This window comes from Solanum tuberosum, unplaced genomic scaffold, assembly GCF_000226075.1.
Source record: "Solanum tuberosum cultivar DM 1-3 516 R44 unplaced genomic scaffold, SolTub_3.0 scf00010, whole genome shotgun sequence".
NCBI classification, from domain to species: Eukaryota; Viridiplantae; Streptophyta; class Magnoliopsida; order Solanales; family Solanaceae; genus Solanum; species Solanum tuberosum.
In genome coordinates this window covers 909,003-928,171 of record NW_006238936.1, presented here as the reverse complement: position 1 = coordinate 928,171, position 19,169 = coordinate 909,003, and the positions used below count along the sequence as shown (strand labels likewise).

General features: G+C 28.1%; 2 protein-coding genes and 1 non-coding gene across 3 annotated transcripts; 1 reads left to right on the top strand and 2 right to left on the bottom strand.

The window, feature by feature from the left end:
* Positions 1–6,448: 6,448 nt before the first annotated feature.
* Positions 6,449–6,739, top strand: LOC107062185 (loricrin-like). The gene has a single exon (XM_015312540.1). It carries the CDS (start codon positions 6,449–6,451, stop codon positions 6,737–6,739), a length of 291 nt encoding a protein of 96 aa, XP_015168026.1.
* A 668-nt stretch (positions 6,740–7,407) lies between these two features.
* TRNAV-AAC (transfer RNA valine (anticodon AAC)) lies at positions 7,408–7,481 on the bottom strand. Its single transcript has one exon. It is a non-coding gene; the product is annotated as a tRNA-Val (tRNA).
* A 2,339-nt stretch (positions 7,482–9,820) lies between these two features.
* Positions 9,821–13,041, bottom strand: LOC102601540 (growth-regulating factor 9). Its single transcript, XM_006339709.2, has 4 exons — positions 12,799–13,041; positions 12,389–12,676; positions 10,838–11,428; positions 9,821–10,360 (listed from the first exon to the last, which is right to left on the bottom strand). Exons 1-4 carry the CDS (start codon positions 12,839–12,841, stop codon positions 10,020–10,022), a joined length of 1,263 nt encoding a protein of 420 aa, XP_006339771.1. The 5' UTR covers positions 12,842–13,041; the 3' UTR covers positions 9,821–10,019.
* Positions 13,042–19,169: the final 6,128 nt, after the last annotated feature.

Here is a 19,169-nt window from a genome sequence, read left to right as displayed (position 1 = left end):
TATGTCTTAAAAAAATATTAAGTTAGACACTATTTTATAACTTTTTTTGAGTTTTTTAACATAAAATATAAATAAAAAAATATTTAAAAACTCAAGAAAAAGAGAAAAAAGAGAACTATGATTCTTGATCAAAGAGATATTTTTTATTCTTTTTTATAGGTCAAGAGAGAAAAATTAAGAAAAAAAAAGAGAAATTTAGAGAATAATAATAATAATAAATTAATAGTTATGATAATGAGAAGGAGAGATAAATAAGATTTTATTTAGAAAACCTTAGAAATAGAAGGTGGGACGATGAATTAATTTTTTCTTATAGTAACAATGAGAAGAAATAAAAATATATAACAGGTTGCAGTAATATTACGAAAAAAAATATATATTTGAGAATTATTTTTTATTCAAATTTTATAAATCAATAGAAAAAAGCTTCTTAAGGAAAAAGAAAATTTTATGAATAAGAATAATTAATTATGGTAATAAACTGGAGAGATAAAAAAAAAATTATAAATTATAAAAATAGAAGGTAGAAAGTGTAATAAATTGTAGTAGCAATGATGAGGAGAGATGAAATTAAGAAAAAATAATAAATTGTAGTAATGATAAGGAGATATGAAAGACAATAATCATAGTAATGATGAGAAGAGAGATAAATAAGGTAAATATATTTATCATAATATATAATAATATAAATGTGAGTATCAAAACTATGTTAAAAAATATTGTATTAAATAAGACACTATTTTATAAAAAAATTGAGTTTATGATAATAAGGTGGAGAGATAATAAATTTTTTTATTTAAAAAACTATAAAAATGGAAGGTTAAAAAACGAATTTAAGAAAAAATAATGAGTAAATTGTAGTAATGATAAGAATAGATGAAAGACAATAAAGAGAAGAAAGATAAATAAGGTAAATATATTTATCATAATTAATAATATAAAGGTGAGTATCATAAATTCATAACTATGTCTTCAGTTAGACACTATTTTATAACATTTTTTGAGCTTTTTAACATGAAATATATAAAAAAAATATTTTGAAACTCAAGAAAAGGAGTAAAAGGAGAAGTATGATTCTTGGTCAAAGAGATATTTTTTATTCTTTTATATATATATTTTATAGGTCAAGAGAGAAAAATTAAGAAAAAAAGAGAAATTTGGAGAATAATAATAATAATAAATTAATAGTTATATAATAAGAATGAGAAATAAATAAGATTTTTTTAGAAAACCTTAGAAATAGAAGGTGGGAAGATGAATTTTTTTTTATAGTAACAATGAGAAGAAATAAAAATATATAACAGGTTGTAGTAATATCACGAAAAAAGAAAAATAAAATATTTGAGATTTATTTTTTATTCAAATTTTATAAATCAAAGAAAAAAAACTTATTAAGGAAAAAGAAAATTTTGTGAATAAGAATAATTAATTATGATAATACTTGAGAGATAAAAAAAAATTAAGAATTATAAAAATAGAAGGTAGAAAATGTGATAAATTGTAATAGCAATGATGAGGAGAGATAAAAAAAAAGAAGATATTTTAAATATATATATTTTTAAATTGAGACATCAAGCTTCAGTTATAATTTTAAAATAATGATATCAACATTTAATTATTTCTTTCATGTTCATGTCGTTGGTGTTTTCATGGATGAGTGCTTGAAGTTAAATTACATCCAGGGATATCATTGAAAATCTTAGTAGTATTTTTAATTAAATTTATAAAAATCTTTTAAATCCCAAGATTTATGTAACGCCATACCATGGTCTAATATGTGTGGATTACTTTTTTATACAATAACACCATACTAAGCAATTTATGTCCACCTTTCCCTTTATTTATATATCAAATCACTAACACAAGCAAGTGCGTACCTCATATTTTACCCTCTGGGAGAGACTCTCAAGCTCTCTCGCGATACTCTCTACAGCTTTACCAGAATAAATAAATAAAAAATACAAAATTCAACCTTTCTGCCTATTCTTTCTCAAAATGTCTTACACTTATCTTTACATCAAGATTTAACAATTTCATAAATAATCTCATTATTTAAAAGAATTAAATGGAGATCACAACCAATGGAAAAAGTTGTAAAATACACTTATTTTTTAATTTCAAAATATTCACATTGACCTACATGATCAATGTGAAAACTTATCTGTATATATCTCCATAATAAATTCATACCATAGCTTTCATAATAAATAAATAAAAAATAATATGAATTCCCAACTTTCCTCCAATTATTTACAAAAACTTCACACTTACCTTTACACAAACATTTAACCAATCCAAATTAATTCATACAATTAAATAGTAGCACAACGTATAAATGAAAAAAAAAGAGGTATAAATACCACAAACAAAATAATAAACATCCACACACACCATTTATCTTCATAGTCACCATCGGCTCATAGTGGTTAATTGAGGTTAGTTTTTCAATATTCAATATTATTATATGGAACTTACTATTTATTGCAATACTCTATCCTTAGTTTGACTTTGACAAATACTTATAGAGAAGTACTACAATGGATAAAAAATATAAGGGTCCCAAATAATTAGTTCAGAGAATTGTCAAGGTAAAATATTAATAATAATATTCATGACTATATTAAATTGTTCTTCTAAACATTTATTTTTGAATACAGATACAACTGAACAATCAAGAAAATCGGTTAAAGTGATGTATGAAAATATTATGCAAGAGCGAATTGCATATTTCAGAAAGGAACAAGAGCAATTGAAAAAATATATATACAGAGGAGTTTCACAAGATAAAACAAACAAAGAATGGCATGACATTTTTCATGTATTGGCTTCTATGTAATAGGGAGCTGAAATAAATTATGATTAGAGAATATATTCTACAAACATCAATCAATAAAGAATGATAGGCCGTTGTTGATGTATTTATATATTTTAGCAATGAAAATAAAGTATTTTTTTTAATAGAGTATATATTCTGATTTATTCATTTAAGAATGTATTATTCACATTAAATAGATACTAAATTTGATAAGTTTCATTATGTATCATCATTTCAAATGAAAGATAATGATATGCTCAAATAATATAATGATATAATTAATCCAAAATAAAAAACATCCTAACACATATCTATTAATCCTCGCGCGAAGCGCGGACGTTGTTCCCTAGTAAATAATATAAGACTATCTAATACCTTTAATCAAACACGGGATAAAATAATCTCACATCTTATTTCATATTATTATATTTTATACTTCACACCAAACGACTCGTTAAAGTTTATTAAGTTGGTCTGTTTTGGACCATAGCTAACAGACTAAACTCTTGAGGGAATTTTTGGTGGGCCTTTGATCATGAAAAATAATTACTTTATTTGAAATTTTTAAAATTGAAATTGGAGATGTGTCTAACCATAATATATTTTTTTTAAACTTATATATGTGTCAAATGCTATAAAAAAAAAAACAATTTATGGTTTGGATTTTTTGAAAGATTTAAAATTCAAATCAAAATTTTTGTATTCATTCTGAACCTTCTTAACTACTTTTTTTATGAAATTATATCAAACTTATTGTTGTTGTAGTTGTAGTTTGAACTGTCTCCATGCTCACCTCTAAAAATAATAATTTTTTATACTATTAGTTAAAAAAAAGTTTGGAAAATGTAATTACCAGCATTCCTAGCATGACTATAAAAGGAAATAAAAATCTTTAAATTTTATTGAGTAAAAACGCTTTAAATAACGTCCATAATAATTAAAAGGCGAATCATTGTATTAGTCCATAATAATGTACTTGATTTTGAATTGATATCTCGTTAAGATTGAATTTTGAATCTCTTAAAAATCACTAAGCCGCCTTTTGATTTTGTGTTCAGCAAATTTTGCATATATATAATATAATTTTTTGTCAATCCCCCCTCTCCCCCCCTCCGACCTAAATTCGCTCCTACTATTGAGGTGTTTGTAGTCATCAAAAACAATTACTTCTAAGGATAAAATGGAAAAAATAAGTAATTTTGTCTTAGATTTCTAAAATAACAAATAATTTAAAACAATTACTTTCAAAACTGTGATTGATAATTTGACATAGAAGAAATAATTTATTTTACAATTTTACCTAAAGTTTTTGTTCTACGAGACCTTCGATAATTATATCTACAACAAGAAATATTAACAAAGATAAATAAATAAATAATTACCCTTTGACACATAAATATGTAAAATTAATATACTATTGCTTTTAAATTTTAATTAAAGAAAAGGAATAATCAACCAAATATGGCACTAAAAGAATTAATGCCAAAACGCCTAACCCACCCTCTTGAAATATTAAATGCTTTAAAAAAATCTGGTGTTTTAATCGAATATTCATTATTAAATTTCCATTAGTATATTTTTGGAGAAAACACATAAAAAATCGCTGAAGTTGGTCGGATAACTACTTTAACACTTAAACTATACGGATATTTAAATATTCCTTAACATTTTTGAAGTGAAATTGAAGTATTTAATGGTATTTAAACGTATGTATAGTTTAAGTACTAAAGTAAGTTATCTGACTAAGTTAGGAGGTTATTTATGTGTTTTATCTATATTTTTGTTCCAAAGTACTACTTCCGTCCATTTTTATTTATCATGTTGCGTTTTTCGAAAGTCAATTTGACTAATTTTCAAAGTTAAATTAGATTACATTAATTCGATATTTTAAACAAAAAAATTTAGATATTCAAAAAACTATACGAAAAGTACTATAAAATTGCAATTTCTTGCATATCAATATGATGAAAAAAATATATCGTAAAATGTTAGTCAAAGTTTTTATAGTTTGACTCTAAAAAGGAAACCATGACAATTAAAAGTGGACGGATGGAGTACTCCCTCTGTCCTTTAATAGTTGTCCACTATTGACTTGGCTCACCCCTTAAGAAACTATAAATAGAAGGGTAATTTTACTCTATCACCCTTTGAATATACTCCCTCCGTCCACTTTTATTTGTCATGGTTTCCTTTTTTAAAGTCAAACTTTAAGAACTTTGACTAACATTTTACGATGTATTTTTTCATCATATTGATATGCAAAAAATTGCAATTTATAGTACTTTTCGTATAGTTTTTGAATATCTAATTTTTTTGTTTAAAATATTGAATTAATGCAATCTAATTTAACTTTGAAAATTAGTCAAATTCACTTTCAAAAAGCTCAACATGACAATTAAAAGTGGACAGAGGAAGTAGTAAATATAATGTTTTGAAATATGTAATAGGAAATGACTATAATTAACGATAAGCGTAAATTAGGAACTAAGTGTAAAATGATCCATGAATTTCATAAAATGGACAAGTATTATTAGACATTTATTTTTAGTATATTGAACAAGTATTTTTAGACAGAGGGAGTAAGTGTTATCTAATTTATTAAACAGTTCTTATCAAATAAATGTTTCTTAAAATTTAAAAGAGGAAATATGATTGAAAAAACACATAAATTTTGTCCTAATTTTATGATGATACTAAGAGCATATTCGACATTATTGCTACAAACAACTTATTTTTAGAAGCATTTTTTTTAAATGGCTTTTCAAAAAAGTGCGTTTGAAAAAAAATTGTGTTTGATTAATTCATTTGAAAGTATTTGATAAGTAGATTGTGTTTGGCTAATCATTTTAAAAAGTGTTTTTGAGAGAAATTATGAAAAAGAACAAGTATCAATTCACTTTTAATATTTAGATTATTTATAAAGAAATCATTCTTTTAAATATCTACTATAAAGTCTAGAACTACTATTTCAATTTTATTAAATTAATATGTACATATTTAAATTTTGAATCAATATTATAACTAGATAAAATAAAAAATAAATTAATTATTAGTATAATATTAACATAATATAATTTAAAACATCAAGCAAAATAAATTTAAAAATCATTCCACAAATTAAAATCACTACATATGAAAATTCACCAGAATAAATATAATGAATATATTGGTAAACATGAGAAATAATTTTCTGCTTCTACTTCTGCTTTTTAAAAGAAGTAGAAATTTTTAACTTCTTCCTAACAGCATAAAAATTATTTTTGCTTCCAATTAAAAACAGTTTTATATGTTAGCCAAACACCTTAATTTTTTTTTAAAATGTGTTCGTCAGAATAAATATTTTTGACCTACCAACGGCAAGTCAAACAATGTAACAATATTTTTTTTCAACTAAAGTGACACGGAGAAGGAGTGAGTAATATTTAGAAGAATTTGAAACGTCCGAATTACCAAGGAGGATAATAATATTAATAGCAAGTGGATCGCGCATGTAGAATCCTAACATAATTATATTTCTGTTGAAGGAGAATACGTTGTCGACCTTATATATATATATATACCAAGATTTGTCTACACAAAATTAAAAAGATTATAATATCATCATCATCCCCTTTTGTTCCTTCTTCAATTGTCATGGGATTGTGTTTTAGCAAAAACTCTGCCTCCAAAAATAACGTAGAGAAGACAAAGAAGAAAAATAATTATGTTTATGGTACTAGAACAACACGGGATAGCACAACTTGTAGTAGTGGAAGTGTGGCTTATATATACGCTCTAGCGGCTACTGGAGGCGGTGGTTGTGGTGGTGGAGGTGGTGGTGGTGATGGTTGTGGAGGAGGTGGTGGTGGTTGCGGTGGTGACAGTGGTGGTGGTTGCGGTGGTGGTGGTGGTTGTGGTGGTGGTGGTTGTGGAGGAGGATGCTAGGACCAATTTAGTCCCAATTTCGATTTCTTTGTAAATATTCATTGCAACAATATTGGATATGAGAAATAGTACCAGTGGTATATATTATCATAGTGCAAATAAGGACCATATCATGCCTGTAACCTTTTTTCTTGGGCATGGATTTTAGTGTCCTTTTTAATTTGTTTAATTCTAATTAATTTTAGTGGTATTTTTCTTAATTATGTCATCTCTTGTAGTGATAATTTTACGTGGAATACATTAATTTCCCTTTTTATCAATGAAGATGTGAATTCTTAACTGTTTGGTTATCTAAATTATAACCTACATGCAATACTAACTAGTAGTATATTGCTTGCGCGCACACAGACAAAAAATATAAATAAATTTATATGACTATTGGCTACTTTATATAAAAGTAAAACCGGTGTTTAAATATTTGAAAGGGAAGAAATCATATATTTCAAAGTTTTTTCTTTATCATATAAGTTTAGTTTACTGTCTTTTTAAGTTAGTTTTTGATTTAACAATGCAAAAAGTTTCTATGTGTCATATTCCCTGAGATATTACATTACTGCAGTAGTAATTAGTACCATATTTTTTACTAAATAATTAAAATATTCAATTTAATAAAATTTGTTAGTATTTTATTGAACACTGTGAAAGTTCTGAAAACAAAAAATATAAGATGGCGTCGCCCGGACTCGAACCGGAGACCTTCAGTGTGTTAGACTGACGTGATAACCAACTACACCACGACACCTTTGATGACAATGTTGAATGCACACTATTTTAATATAAACATTAATTGCACCTAGTTGCAATGTTCCATTCGTTTGCTGAACAGAAAAGAGGATGCCTGTTAGGGCTTTTTTATGTTTGAAAGATAAATTGGTTGGGTCAATGTTATAGATTAGGTCAAATTCACATATAACTAACATAAAAATCATATTTGTATGTTATAGCTATAGTTTACATAATTGCGCTCCATAACAAATTTTATGTTTGCTATGGAGCTTTTGATTTGTATAATTCGTTAGATACATCCAATTTTATACAAATTGTTCAGTTTTGTATAAAATTTTATTTATACATTGTAATTTGTATAATAAGATTTGTATTTGTATAATTATAAGTGTATAGGACGAAAATATATGTATTTGTATTTGTATATACACTTTTTCTCTCGCTTTATACAAACACAAACGCATTTTATACATTTGTATACCGAATGGGTAATTGTATACCGAAAATAGCTAATCGTATACCGAACCAGATGGCAAAAAAAGGGGATGTTTGCTGCGAATTACAAATAAATAAACTATGACTATAACATTTAATTTGAATTAATAATTTGCTATTTCATACAATTTTCCCTTAAATTATTGGGGCGGGGAGGGTAATATCTAAATTTGATTAATTTTAAATTGAATAATTCTTTTAATTCTAGTTGTCCATGTGTCCTATGTTAGTCATAAGGGTATAATTAGCCCGAAAGTATAACGGGGGGTATATTTAGTTCGAAAGTATAACTAGGAGGTATATTTAAACTATTCCTACAGTATAGGGATATATTTGGCCCTTTACCGTAATCTAAATGGTAAATTTTATCTTATTTTTTTAAATCGTGTAATTACCTAATTTTCCTAAATACTAGGATACTTCATATTTTTGTAGCCTTTAATATTTGGAGGGCCTTAATTTACTTTAGGGCGTCCCGAAATTGACCATAGTCATAGTCTCGTGAATTGTAACCAATTATAGTAAGAATTAAAATTTAAAATTAAACCCAACCCAACACAAAGTGGGATAATAATAATATAATCCCAAGATTACTAGATTTTGGACCTTGATTAGCTCTATATAATCTTTGTCATTCTATAAGATTTTTCATAATATCATAAGCCACTTTTTCTACTTGACTTTTAGATCACAGTACAATTATTCTTCATTGTACGTACCTTATACTATTAATTGTCATGGGATTGTGTTTTAGCAAAAAGTATTGCAGCACAAAAGAGAAGAAAGACGATTATGATCTGTTTAATTTAGGAAGGACTACTCTCGATAGTACTACTTATTACCCTACTACTGCCGGAGGAGGAGGAGAAGGCCACCGTCATCATCACGGAGGCAACCACCACCATCACGGAGGTGGAGGTGGAGGTGGAGGTGGAGGTGGCGGTCACCACTATCACGGTGGTCATCATCATTGAGGCGTGTGGTGGTTGTGGAGGAAATTAGCATCAAATTAATTAGTTGAAGATATATACAGTGTTGTTAATTATAGTGCAAAATTAAAATACTTTCTTCTCTCTATTCCTAATTCCCTGCCATAAGCATCCACATGATCACCTGCAAAGCAATTATCAGTAACAAAACATATTAATGGGAGGACTTAGAAGGAGATAAAATTCAAAACCAATATATTGATGGCTTTATTGTTTGGATGGTTGTTATGTATTGTTTTATAATATATTGTATTGTGTTTTATTGTATCGTATTGTATTATTTTAATGAATACAGTGTTTGAATGGATTGTATCGTTCTTAATCGTTATATAATGTCACACTCCATAATTTGAATGATAAAACTATAAGAAAAGTAGGGTTTTCCGTCGTTACATAATGTCACAAGTCTATAATTTGAATGATAAACTTACAAGAAAAGTAAGGTTCTTTGTCGTTACATAATGTCACACGTTTAGAATTTGAATGATAAACCTACAAAAAAAAATTGGGTACGAGGTAGAGTTACTATGAAAAGATATGATAAAAGATGAAATCTGATAATGAAATAATATAAAAACAAAATAAGAAGAAAATATTAAGGTAACGACGCGATCACACAAAATCAGTCATTACATAAAATGATCTTTTCATCATTACCTAACGATGAATTTAGATGATACGATACAATAGAATCTAAGTAACAATCGAAACAAATAATTGTATTTAAGCTAACAATTGAATACAATACAATACAACGAGTAACAACCATCCAAACAAGGTAGACTCTGATTCCTTTCAACTTTTTTTTGTTTAAAATCATTTAGCAAGCACTTTCTTGTAACAAAAATAGTCATCAATTAGGCCAGAGATATAGTAGGAAAAAGTACATGTCTATCATCTCATCAAAACCTATTACAAAACAGAATTTTCAATCCTAAAAGATTTACAAACTAGCTAAGGACTTGTACATGGCCACAAAATCACCTTGATGGACATTTCTCAAGTACTCTCTAAGTTCACACATCTTGCCAAAAAGAACACCAACAACACAAAGTTTCCGCGATTATCTACTAATGCGACACAAATGCTGGTATTTCATCGGTGATAGTGGTGGCATCACTAATACTGTTACTGTTAGATTCATCATCTGTAATGTTTTGGCGCCCTGGGATTGTGTAAATGGAGAGACTGGTGTTCAAGTTTCTTCGAGTACCATCATTTTCGGGTGGGCAAAACCTGTATGAAGGAGGTTTAGAAGGTGGAACAACAACCGAGACAGAGGCTACCCTTTTTCTGTTGGCTCCCCTGTGCATGTGAGTCTCACAGTACTTTTGACAAGGAACAACAGTCTTGCTGCATCTCCATTTCTTTCCATCTGATCTTCGGCACCTCTGTTGGTCAGCTTCTGAGCCTGTGTTACAACAAAAAAAGGATTAACCGTTAAGCATGAGCTATTCTCAACAATCATCAAGGTTGCTGAGCTAATAAAAGAAACTAACTTCTCCTTCCTCTGTCACAGCTTTATGCAGAAGGAATTTAAAAACTACAAATAGATCATCAGGTTAGGCACCCAACAAAATCTAGCCAATGCAGAGGACTAAAATAAAAAACGTTATCGATTACTATCAAATATGAGGCAAGAAATTATTTAGTATTGCACAAACCCAAGCAAATTAATAAAAGGAGACATACAATCCTGATTCATCTAATAGTTTCATGAAGCACCCACTATTAGGCACTGCTCAGAAGAATTTTTAAATAATCCACTGCAAGATAATTTTCCTGGAAAGGCATGCTACTTTTACAGTTCTTAAACCGATGAAAGACAAGTTAAAATGAAGATGGAAAGAAGTTCCTTGAATATAACATATTGGAATCGGTGGTTTACCTATAGAGTGTTGCAGGTCACTCTTTGTAGATAGACCAAAAATTGGTACCAAAGCACCATGCTTCCTAGCTTCTCCGCAATTCTGTTTTTGGTTGGTTTTGCTGGGACTAATACGATTGAAATCAATGTTCTTACTGTCAGCATTGTCACCAGAAATGAAAGATGGGGTTCTTACGGACGTTGTGATGTCCTTTCTATTGCAAATCATGTAGTTGTCTTGCTTCTCACTGCCGTTGCCAGAATTGATGAATCTTGGTTTAACAGATGAGTCCTCGATGCTGTTGTATTGGTTACTTCTGCTAGTAGAAGACAAACAGGATGTTTTACTACTTGCAGGAGCACATTTGCTGCCAGGGTCATCGGAACTGGCATACAGTTTAGTTATCTTGGAAATGATATTTGTATCGTCTGATCTCATAACATGTTCAGAAGCTTCCACAGGCTTTCTTGAACGTCGACCTCGATGCACATGCTGCCCACAGTACTTCTGACCTGGAATCACATCCCTTTTGCACCTCCATTTCTTCCCATCAGTTCTTCTACACCTTCCTGGTTCAGGATCTGTCATGCTCGTATAATCAAATCTCCCCACTGCAACCAGAAGCCATATTATTAAACATTAAAGCATTACAACATGCTTCAAAGAACCTAAGTATTCACATAGCCAAGCTCTTCATTGTGCAAATGAGTATAACATGGATTAAACACTTACTCTATCCCTTACCTATCAAAGACTATTCAGCACCAGATATGCATTCCCCACATCAAACCAAGTATGATGTAAAGACTTTTAGATGATAAAAGCACAAGTAAGCCTATAGGCTACTGAGTTTCTAAAATTTAGAGCTCTTAGACTCATATAGTAGGAATGACCGTAATAAATAACGCTTTCGCACTGTTCCGAGGAAAGATGGCGGAACGAATGAACATGATTGTCCAAGGACCAATCTAATCAAATACAGGGCAAATGTTTTATCATAAAACAACACTTAAATGCATAATGACCACCAAAAATATGCATCTCACAGTATAGGCAATAAAACAGTAGAGTCAATCTAACAAGAGAATCAAAAAGCATTGTAGACTTCAGAATATTATCATATCAAGGTAAAGGAAAAGAGCCAAAATTCGAAAAAGAACAGAATCCAAAAGCATAACAGAGTCAGAATATCAACTCAAAGAAAAACAAAAGCAAATCTTTTCCAGCAACTGAACTTCATCCAATGTACCAAGTTTCAGAAACCAAAAAACTCATTTCCAATAGCATAAAGTCGGTTCAATGTTCTTGAGATCTTAGCATTCTTATCAATAGGCTTTTCAACTCTGTAATTCAAAAATAAAAAAGTTAAAAGTATCCAGAAACAAACACCACAGTTCCACTTCCCCCTATTAGACCTACTGAATACAAAAGGAGAATCATCCAACAATTTTCCAAAAGTTCAAGCAAAAAAAAAAAACACATTCTTGAATATTTTGCAATTGTTCTTGATGGAATTCAACAAACACAAAACTAAAAAAAGACAAATTAAAGCCAAAGAATAGGAACTTTACAGGTAGGATATAGTTTGTAGATTCCACCGTCACCCAAGGAGCTTGAAACACTATTCCAAATGATGAAAAACAGATGAAAAGGAACTGGAAGACCAGAAACTAAATACTTAAAAATCACAGCTTGGAGTTGAAGTTCTTGAAACTGAGCTGCTGTGAACAGAGAGTTAGAGGATTTGGCATCTTTTTCATCTTCCTCAACAACATGGCTTGAACTTCCATAGCCTAAAGACAGCTCTATGCAAGGTGGTGACCCTTCTTTCTTCTTTATTTCATCCTCTTTTCCTTTTCCTTCATCAAAATAAGCATAATTTCATCAGTAACACAAACCCCACATAAAAAAAATCCAATCTTTGACACATAAACATAAACATATGAAGGTAACAATAAACAGAGAGAAGAAGGGTAAAGACCTGAGAGAGAAAGAGGGGTGGCAGAGAATAGATGAAGCTGCATTTCTTGACTTCACATGGAAGGAAAAGGAAAAAAGCAAAACCTGCAACTAAACCAACCCAGAATTTACTATACAGAAATTAGAGAGTGGTTCTGCTTCTGAGACTACAGCTGATATTGCTGACACTTGCCAAAGATGCATCACAGCAAAAACTGATGAGCACAGTAAGAGAGAAGAAAACAAAAAAGCTACTTCCTTTGTTCAATTTATATGATATGTATCACTTATTCAGAATTAATTTGAGTAAATTTTCAAATTTATATTATATAAGATTAATTAAATATTTCAAAACTATACCAAAAAAAAAAACTAATTCCTCATTTTCTGTTATAGGACATGTTGACTCACACACCACATATGAGTCTTGTTTAAAATAAGTCATAAGTTATAAATTCGTTTAAATAAGTTCAATATTAACAAAGTAGCTATAAAAAGTGAAGGAATACTTACTAATATAGCAAAAAAAAAATACTAGGTAATTTAGAGATTAGTACTATTAAAACGACAAAAAAAAGAGAGAGAGAGAGGAAGGAATATAATTGAAGAAGAACACGGCAGTGAAGCAATGAAGAAAACAAAAGAAGTTAGGTCACAGTGATTAGCGGCATGGAAGTGTCAGCTGCCATTTCATTTTTCCTACTAGCTTTTGTCTGTGAATATGAACATGTAAGTAATTAAAGTAAGTGGTCAGAATTTGTTCTGACATTTGGTCAGTTTTCTTACAGCATTAAAGCCAAATAGCAGACTCCATCAGACAAACAACCTTCAGAAGAATTTCGTGATATCTACTACCATCACTTACCCACCTTTTTATCTCTTTACTCTATGGTTAATTACCACTACCTTTCTCCCTTGTATCACTCTTCTTTTTTCTTTTTTCTTTTTCTCTTATTCATATTGAAACTCGATTAATTCAATAAGCTTTTATTTACCAAAAAGTACTTTTTAACAAGATATTTGATAAAAAAAAAAACAGTTTCATTATTACAACACATTCTTTGATGGTTATATATCACTCTTGAGTACTCTATTGGGCTTTCTTCTTCTTCTACGTTTGGTCATAGATTTCCCAAATAAAATCTGGAGAAAAAATTGGCATATAATTTGTCATTAATTGGCAAATAACCCAAATTTCCAAATACTAGAAAAAATTAGTATTTGAGCCAAATCTCATTATTTGGGAACTTTTAATAATTCAAATTCTACATCAAATTTTTATCTTTTACAAAAACACTTTTTATAGTTGTTGTTTGTGTTGTTTTACATAATTTTTTACATGAACATCAAAATAGTGATAGAATATTCAATAAATATGAAAGCGATAATATGGTTATTAATGAAAATGATAACAATCCGCTTAGGGTAACAAAGTCATGTGTTATGTAATACACACATGGTTAGTTTTGATAGTTTTTAAAACTTTAGGATATGATTCATATTTCTTAAAAATGTGAAATATATTTCCCAAATAGTATGGCCAAACACATGGTGAAATTTCACCTAAATTTTCACCCAAATAATATTTGCCAAAAACATTTGGAAATCTACGGTCAAACGCTAGCTTAAAGTTTACTTAATTTAAAGTTATGTTATATATTTATTTTTTTTGTTTTAATACTTTTAGATTTTGAGATTAAAATAAGTTTTTTTTAATATGATATTTTTATAAATATTTTAAATAATCAATTATTGTGATTTATAATGCTTTTTACGTAGTTTTCAATTGTATATATTTTATTTCATAAAATTTAAAGATTCTATGCATAAATTACGGTTAAAACTAAATGATTTGATTCTCAAATTTTTTAATTTTTATCACATAAATTAGAATAAAGAGAATATCATTTAAAATGAAAATGCTCTCTAGTAAAACAAAATTATACCTCAAATTTGAATTTGAGATCTTTAGGATAAAGAGTTTTTGTGTATCTCACCATAGTCATTGTTGATCTCTGAGGGGTTGTTTGATAGACTTGTATTAGAGAAAAATTATGCATATATTAATTTTTTCTTGTTTGACGTAATTTTTCAACATATATATAATTATATTATACTATATTATATTTTGATATTATTTTGTGTAGAACTAATGCATAACAAATAATGAAATTAGCAATATAAGGGGTTTTAACACATTCATATGAATGATTAAAAACACACTTATTCTTAAAAAGTGTATAAAACTAGAGAATTAGGAGGATATTTTTTTGTATATAAACAATATTAAAAACAGTATACAACATATACATATTATTTTCAACACACTAACTCATATAATAAATAAACAATAATATCAGCATAATTAATTCATATGTGCTAATTCCGGCATGATTTACTTAATGCATTTGCGTTGTGAATAAAATAAATAATCGTTTGGGAGGAGAAACAAGATATATGAATTAGGATTGTATCCTTGTTATTCAAATTGTTTTAATCTATATATCTCTAATACAACACTATTTATTTATTTTTAAAAATCCATATGATCATGTTAAAATTATAATAATTTGATTTAATGAGACTAAAAGTTTATTTAATGAAAAACGTGCCAAGTGATGTATAAATGTTGTGCTATTATGTGATGTATTCTTAAATAACTTATGCATTTATTACTCAAACGAATTATATACGGGTAAGGAAAAAAATCAGCCTTTTTTTATATAGTGAAATTGAGTTTTATACTTGAAAAAATTGGGGTCTTAACAGTTTTAAAAAACACTGCAATTACAATTCATAATAATAAATCTTCAAAACTCATCCCATTTTTATAAATTTATAACATCGACAATCCCCAATTTCTTTTCTCAAATTTGTGAAGCTACGCTCATTTTTTGGGAACATGGTTTGCACTATTCACCTTATGTATGATAAAGTGTGATATTCGTGGTATACTTTTATCGTTTTAGATTGATCTACTCCTCGAAAACAATAAATATTTATATTTAGCTCTACGCTTAAACGCTATTATTACTCCCCATTATCTTTTTATTTTTCTTCTTTGAAATGTTTTTCCAACACTTGAAAGAGCGTGTGGATTCGCATGAAGAAATTTCTAGTCCGAATTTGAAATTGATTTTATTTTACATTTTGAGTCTGAATTTAGAATTGAATATATCCGACTCGAATGATTTAGGCTTAATTTTATGTGACGAAAAGAGATTCATATAGTGTTGATTCACATATGTTTTTTTAAATATTTTCTCCGTTCATTTTTATTTGTCCATTTTAAATTTAACACATTTTTTAAATTAGCAAATAATATGATTATTTTACCATAACTTACATATTAATTAATATAAAATATTACATTTTAAAAAACAAGTGATTAATATTAAGAATATATAAAACATGAATGAAAAAAAAAACTCTTACTATGAGATCATATTATTATATGTGAATAAAAGAAGAAAAACGTCCCAACTGATGTATCACTTAAAGACTTTACATAATGAAGGTTGGTTTTTATACTTGAAATTGAAAATAAAAATAAAAATTGTTAGTAAGCTGATATGATCGAGTGGTGATAGGGATAATATCAAATAATTGTAATATAAAATTATTGTATAAAATAAGATAATATTTTGCTGATTAAGAAAAATAATAAAAGCAAAATTTAATTGACATTATAAGAAAACTAATATGCACATAACTTGCACAAGGTTTATTGACGCCTTGACAATATAATAAAACATTGGAATTAAGATTCATAGCCCAAAATCTTCAAAACTCATCCCATTTTTATAAATTTACAACATCGGAAGTACCTAATTTATTTTCTTCTCTAATTCTTCAAGCTACGCTCATCTTTGGAACATCGTTTGCACCAGTGGCGAATTTAGAGCAAAAAATAGGGCACTGGCATCTGTGGTCTCTTAGTAAAATTAAATATTTTATATATATTTTTTCTAAAATTTGTATAATATTAAATTCTGGCATGCGTACTACAAGAAGTCCAAATGATCCACATGGTTAAATGTTGGTCTTTTGACCTTGAGGATTAAGGATCAATTTCCACTTCAATACATTTTACTTGATGCACCCATGTTTGAAAAATTCTAGTTCTGTCGCTCAGGTTTTCACGCTACTATTACTCTCCATTATTTTCTTCCTCTTTTTGTGCATTTTTCTTCTTTCAAATGTTTTTTCAACACTTGGAAGAGTGTGTGGATTCACATATAGAAAATTTGAGTCCGTTGGAGTCAAATATATCCGACATTTCAAGTCCGGATTTGGAATCGATTATATCCAACAATTTGAGTTCGAATTTAGAATTGAATATATCCAACATTTCGAATTCAAATTTAGAATCGAATATATTCAACATTTCGAGTCCGAATTTGAAATTGAATATATCTGACAAGCTTAATTTTATGTGTCATTTGATAAAATATATTAGAGTAAATAATGCACATACTAGTTTTTCCTTATTTTGTATAATATTTCAATGTATATATAATTAAAAGTGTATTCTTTATTTGCTATTATTTTATAAATAATTAATGCATAGCAAATCATGAAATTAACAATACAGAGATTTTTAGTACATGCATAAACAATGATTAAAGATATAATTATTCTTGGAAGTGTATAAAACTAAAGAATTAGGAGATATTTTTGTAAACAAGCATTTTAAAAAATATTATGCAACATATTATCTTTGATACACCAATACAAATAATAATATCAACACAATTAATTTTTACATTACTAATCCCGAGATGATTTACTTGATGTGTTTGCTTTATGAACAAATAAAAATTTGTTTGGGAGGAAAATAAGATATAAATTAGAATTGTATCCTTGTTATTCAAATTGTTTAATCTGTATATCTCTAATACAACACTAATTTAATTTTTTTTTTAAATGTGATCACGTAAAAAAATACGATATTCTTAAACAACTTAAGCATTTACCATATATGTCAATAAAAAGAATGAAGAAAAACGTACCAAGTGATGTATACTAAAAAAAACGAAATTTATGTGAGTATAAGGTTAAAAAAAAAAAAGACAGCCAGATTTTGTATAATGAAATTGAGTTATATACTTGAAATTGAGTTATATAATTGAAATTGAAAAAAAAAATTGCAAGTTGATCAAATAAGCATTTACCATATATGTCAATAAAAAGAATGAAGAAAAACGTACCAAGTGATGTATACTAAAAAAAACGAAATTTATGTGAGTATAAGGTTAAAAAAAAAAAAGACAGCCAGATTTTGTATAATGAAATTGAGTTATATACTTGAAATTGAGTTATATAATTGAAATTGAAAAAAAAAACTGCAAGTTGATCAAATATTTTAATATAACATAACATAACATTTTGTTGAAGTGATAAAAAAAATTCAACATAACTAAAGTAATAATTTATTAACAAAAGAAAATTCATTCGCACATAACTAGCGCAACATTTATTAGCGTCCTAACATTATTACAAAATACTATAGTTAAGATTCATGAGCCAAAATCTTCAAAACTCACTCCATCTTTACAAATTTATATCATTGAAAAATTCTAATTTACTTCCTTGACAAATTCGTAAAGCTATGCTCTTTTTTAGGAATACGGTGACATCCATCTGATGTGTGATATTTGCGCCATACTTTCGTCATTTTCATCAGATTTATTCCTTCAAAACAGTCAAATATTTATATTTAGCTCTGTCGCTGAAACTTTCGCACCATTATTACTATTCACCTTGTGTGATATTTGCGTCATACTTTCGCATTTTCGACAAATCTACTCCTCGAAAACAGTCAAAAATTTATATTCAGCATTCTCATCAAAACTTTGACGCCATTATTATTCCCCCTGTTTTCTTTCTTTTTTGTGGATTTTTCTTTTTTCTTTTTAAATGTCTTTCCAACACTCCGAAAAGCGTATGAATTCATATATAGAAATTTCATGTCTATATTTGAAATCAAACATATCCGACTCAGATGATTCAAGCTCAGTTTCATGTGATGAAGGGAGATTTACGTAGGGTGTGTTTGGTATGAAGGAAAAGGTTTTCAATGGAAAATGTTTTCCTCGAAAACAAATAGATTTTTGACTTATTTTCTCATGTTTAGTTGGTGAGTAGAAAATATTTTTCGAAAAAGATTTTTAGTGTTTGGTTTATAAATGAAAAATATTTTTAAGAAATATCTTTTATTTTTACTAGAGTAGAAAATAATTTTTAAAAACAAACTTAAATTTATTTTTCAGGGTGGGGGTGTGCGGGGTTGTCGGTGTGGGGGGATCGAGGGTAGGGGTGAAAAAATAAAATTTGAACTTGAATTTTTTTTAAAAAAATAAACTTAGAACTTTTTTTTTTGGGAGGGGGAGG

What these genes read in the sequence shown, in the direction of transcription:
- LOC107062185 (XM_015312540.1), top strand. Translation starts at nt 6,449, where the DNA reads ATGGGATTGTGTTTTAGCAAAAACTCTGCCTCCAAAAATAACGTAGAG.
- LOC102601540 (XM_006339709.2), bottom strand. Translation starts at nt 12,841, where the DNA reads ATGCAGCTTCATCTATTCTCTGCCACCCCTCTTTCTCTCTCAG. An exon ending in CTACAAACTATATCCTACCT is followed by an intron (nt 11,429 to 12,388) that starts GTAAAGTTCCTA and finishes TTCTGGTTGCAG; the next exon opens with TGGGGAGATTTGATTATACG. An exon ending in TGACCTGCAACACTCTATAG is followed by an intron (nt 10,361 to 10,837) that starts GTAAACCACCGA and finishes GTTGTAACACAG; the next exon opens with GCTCAGAAGCTGACCAACAG.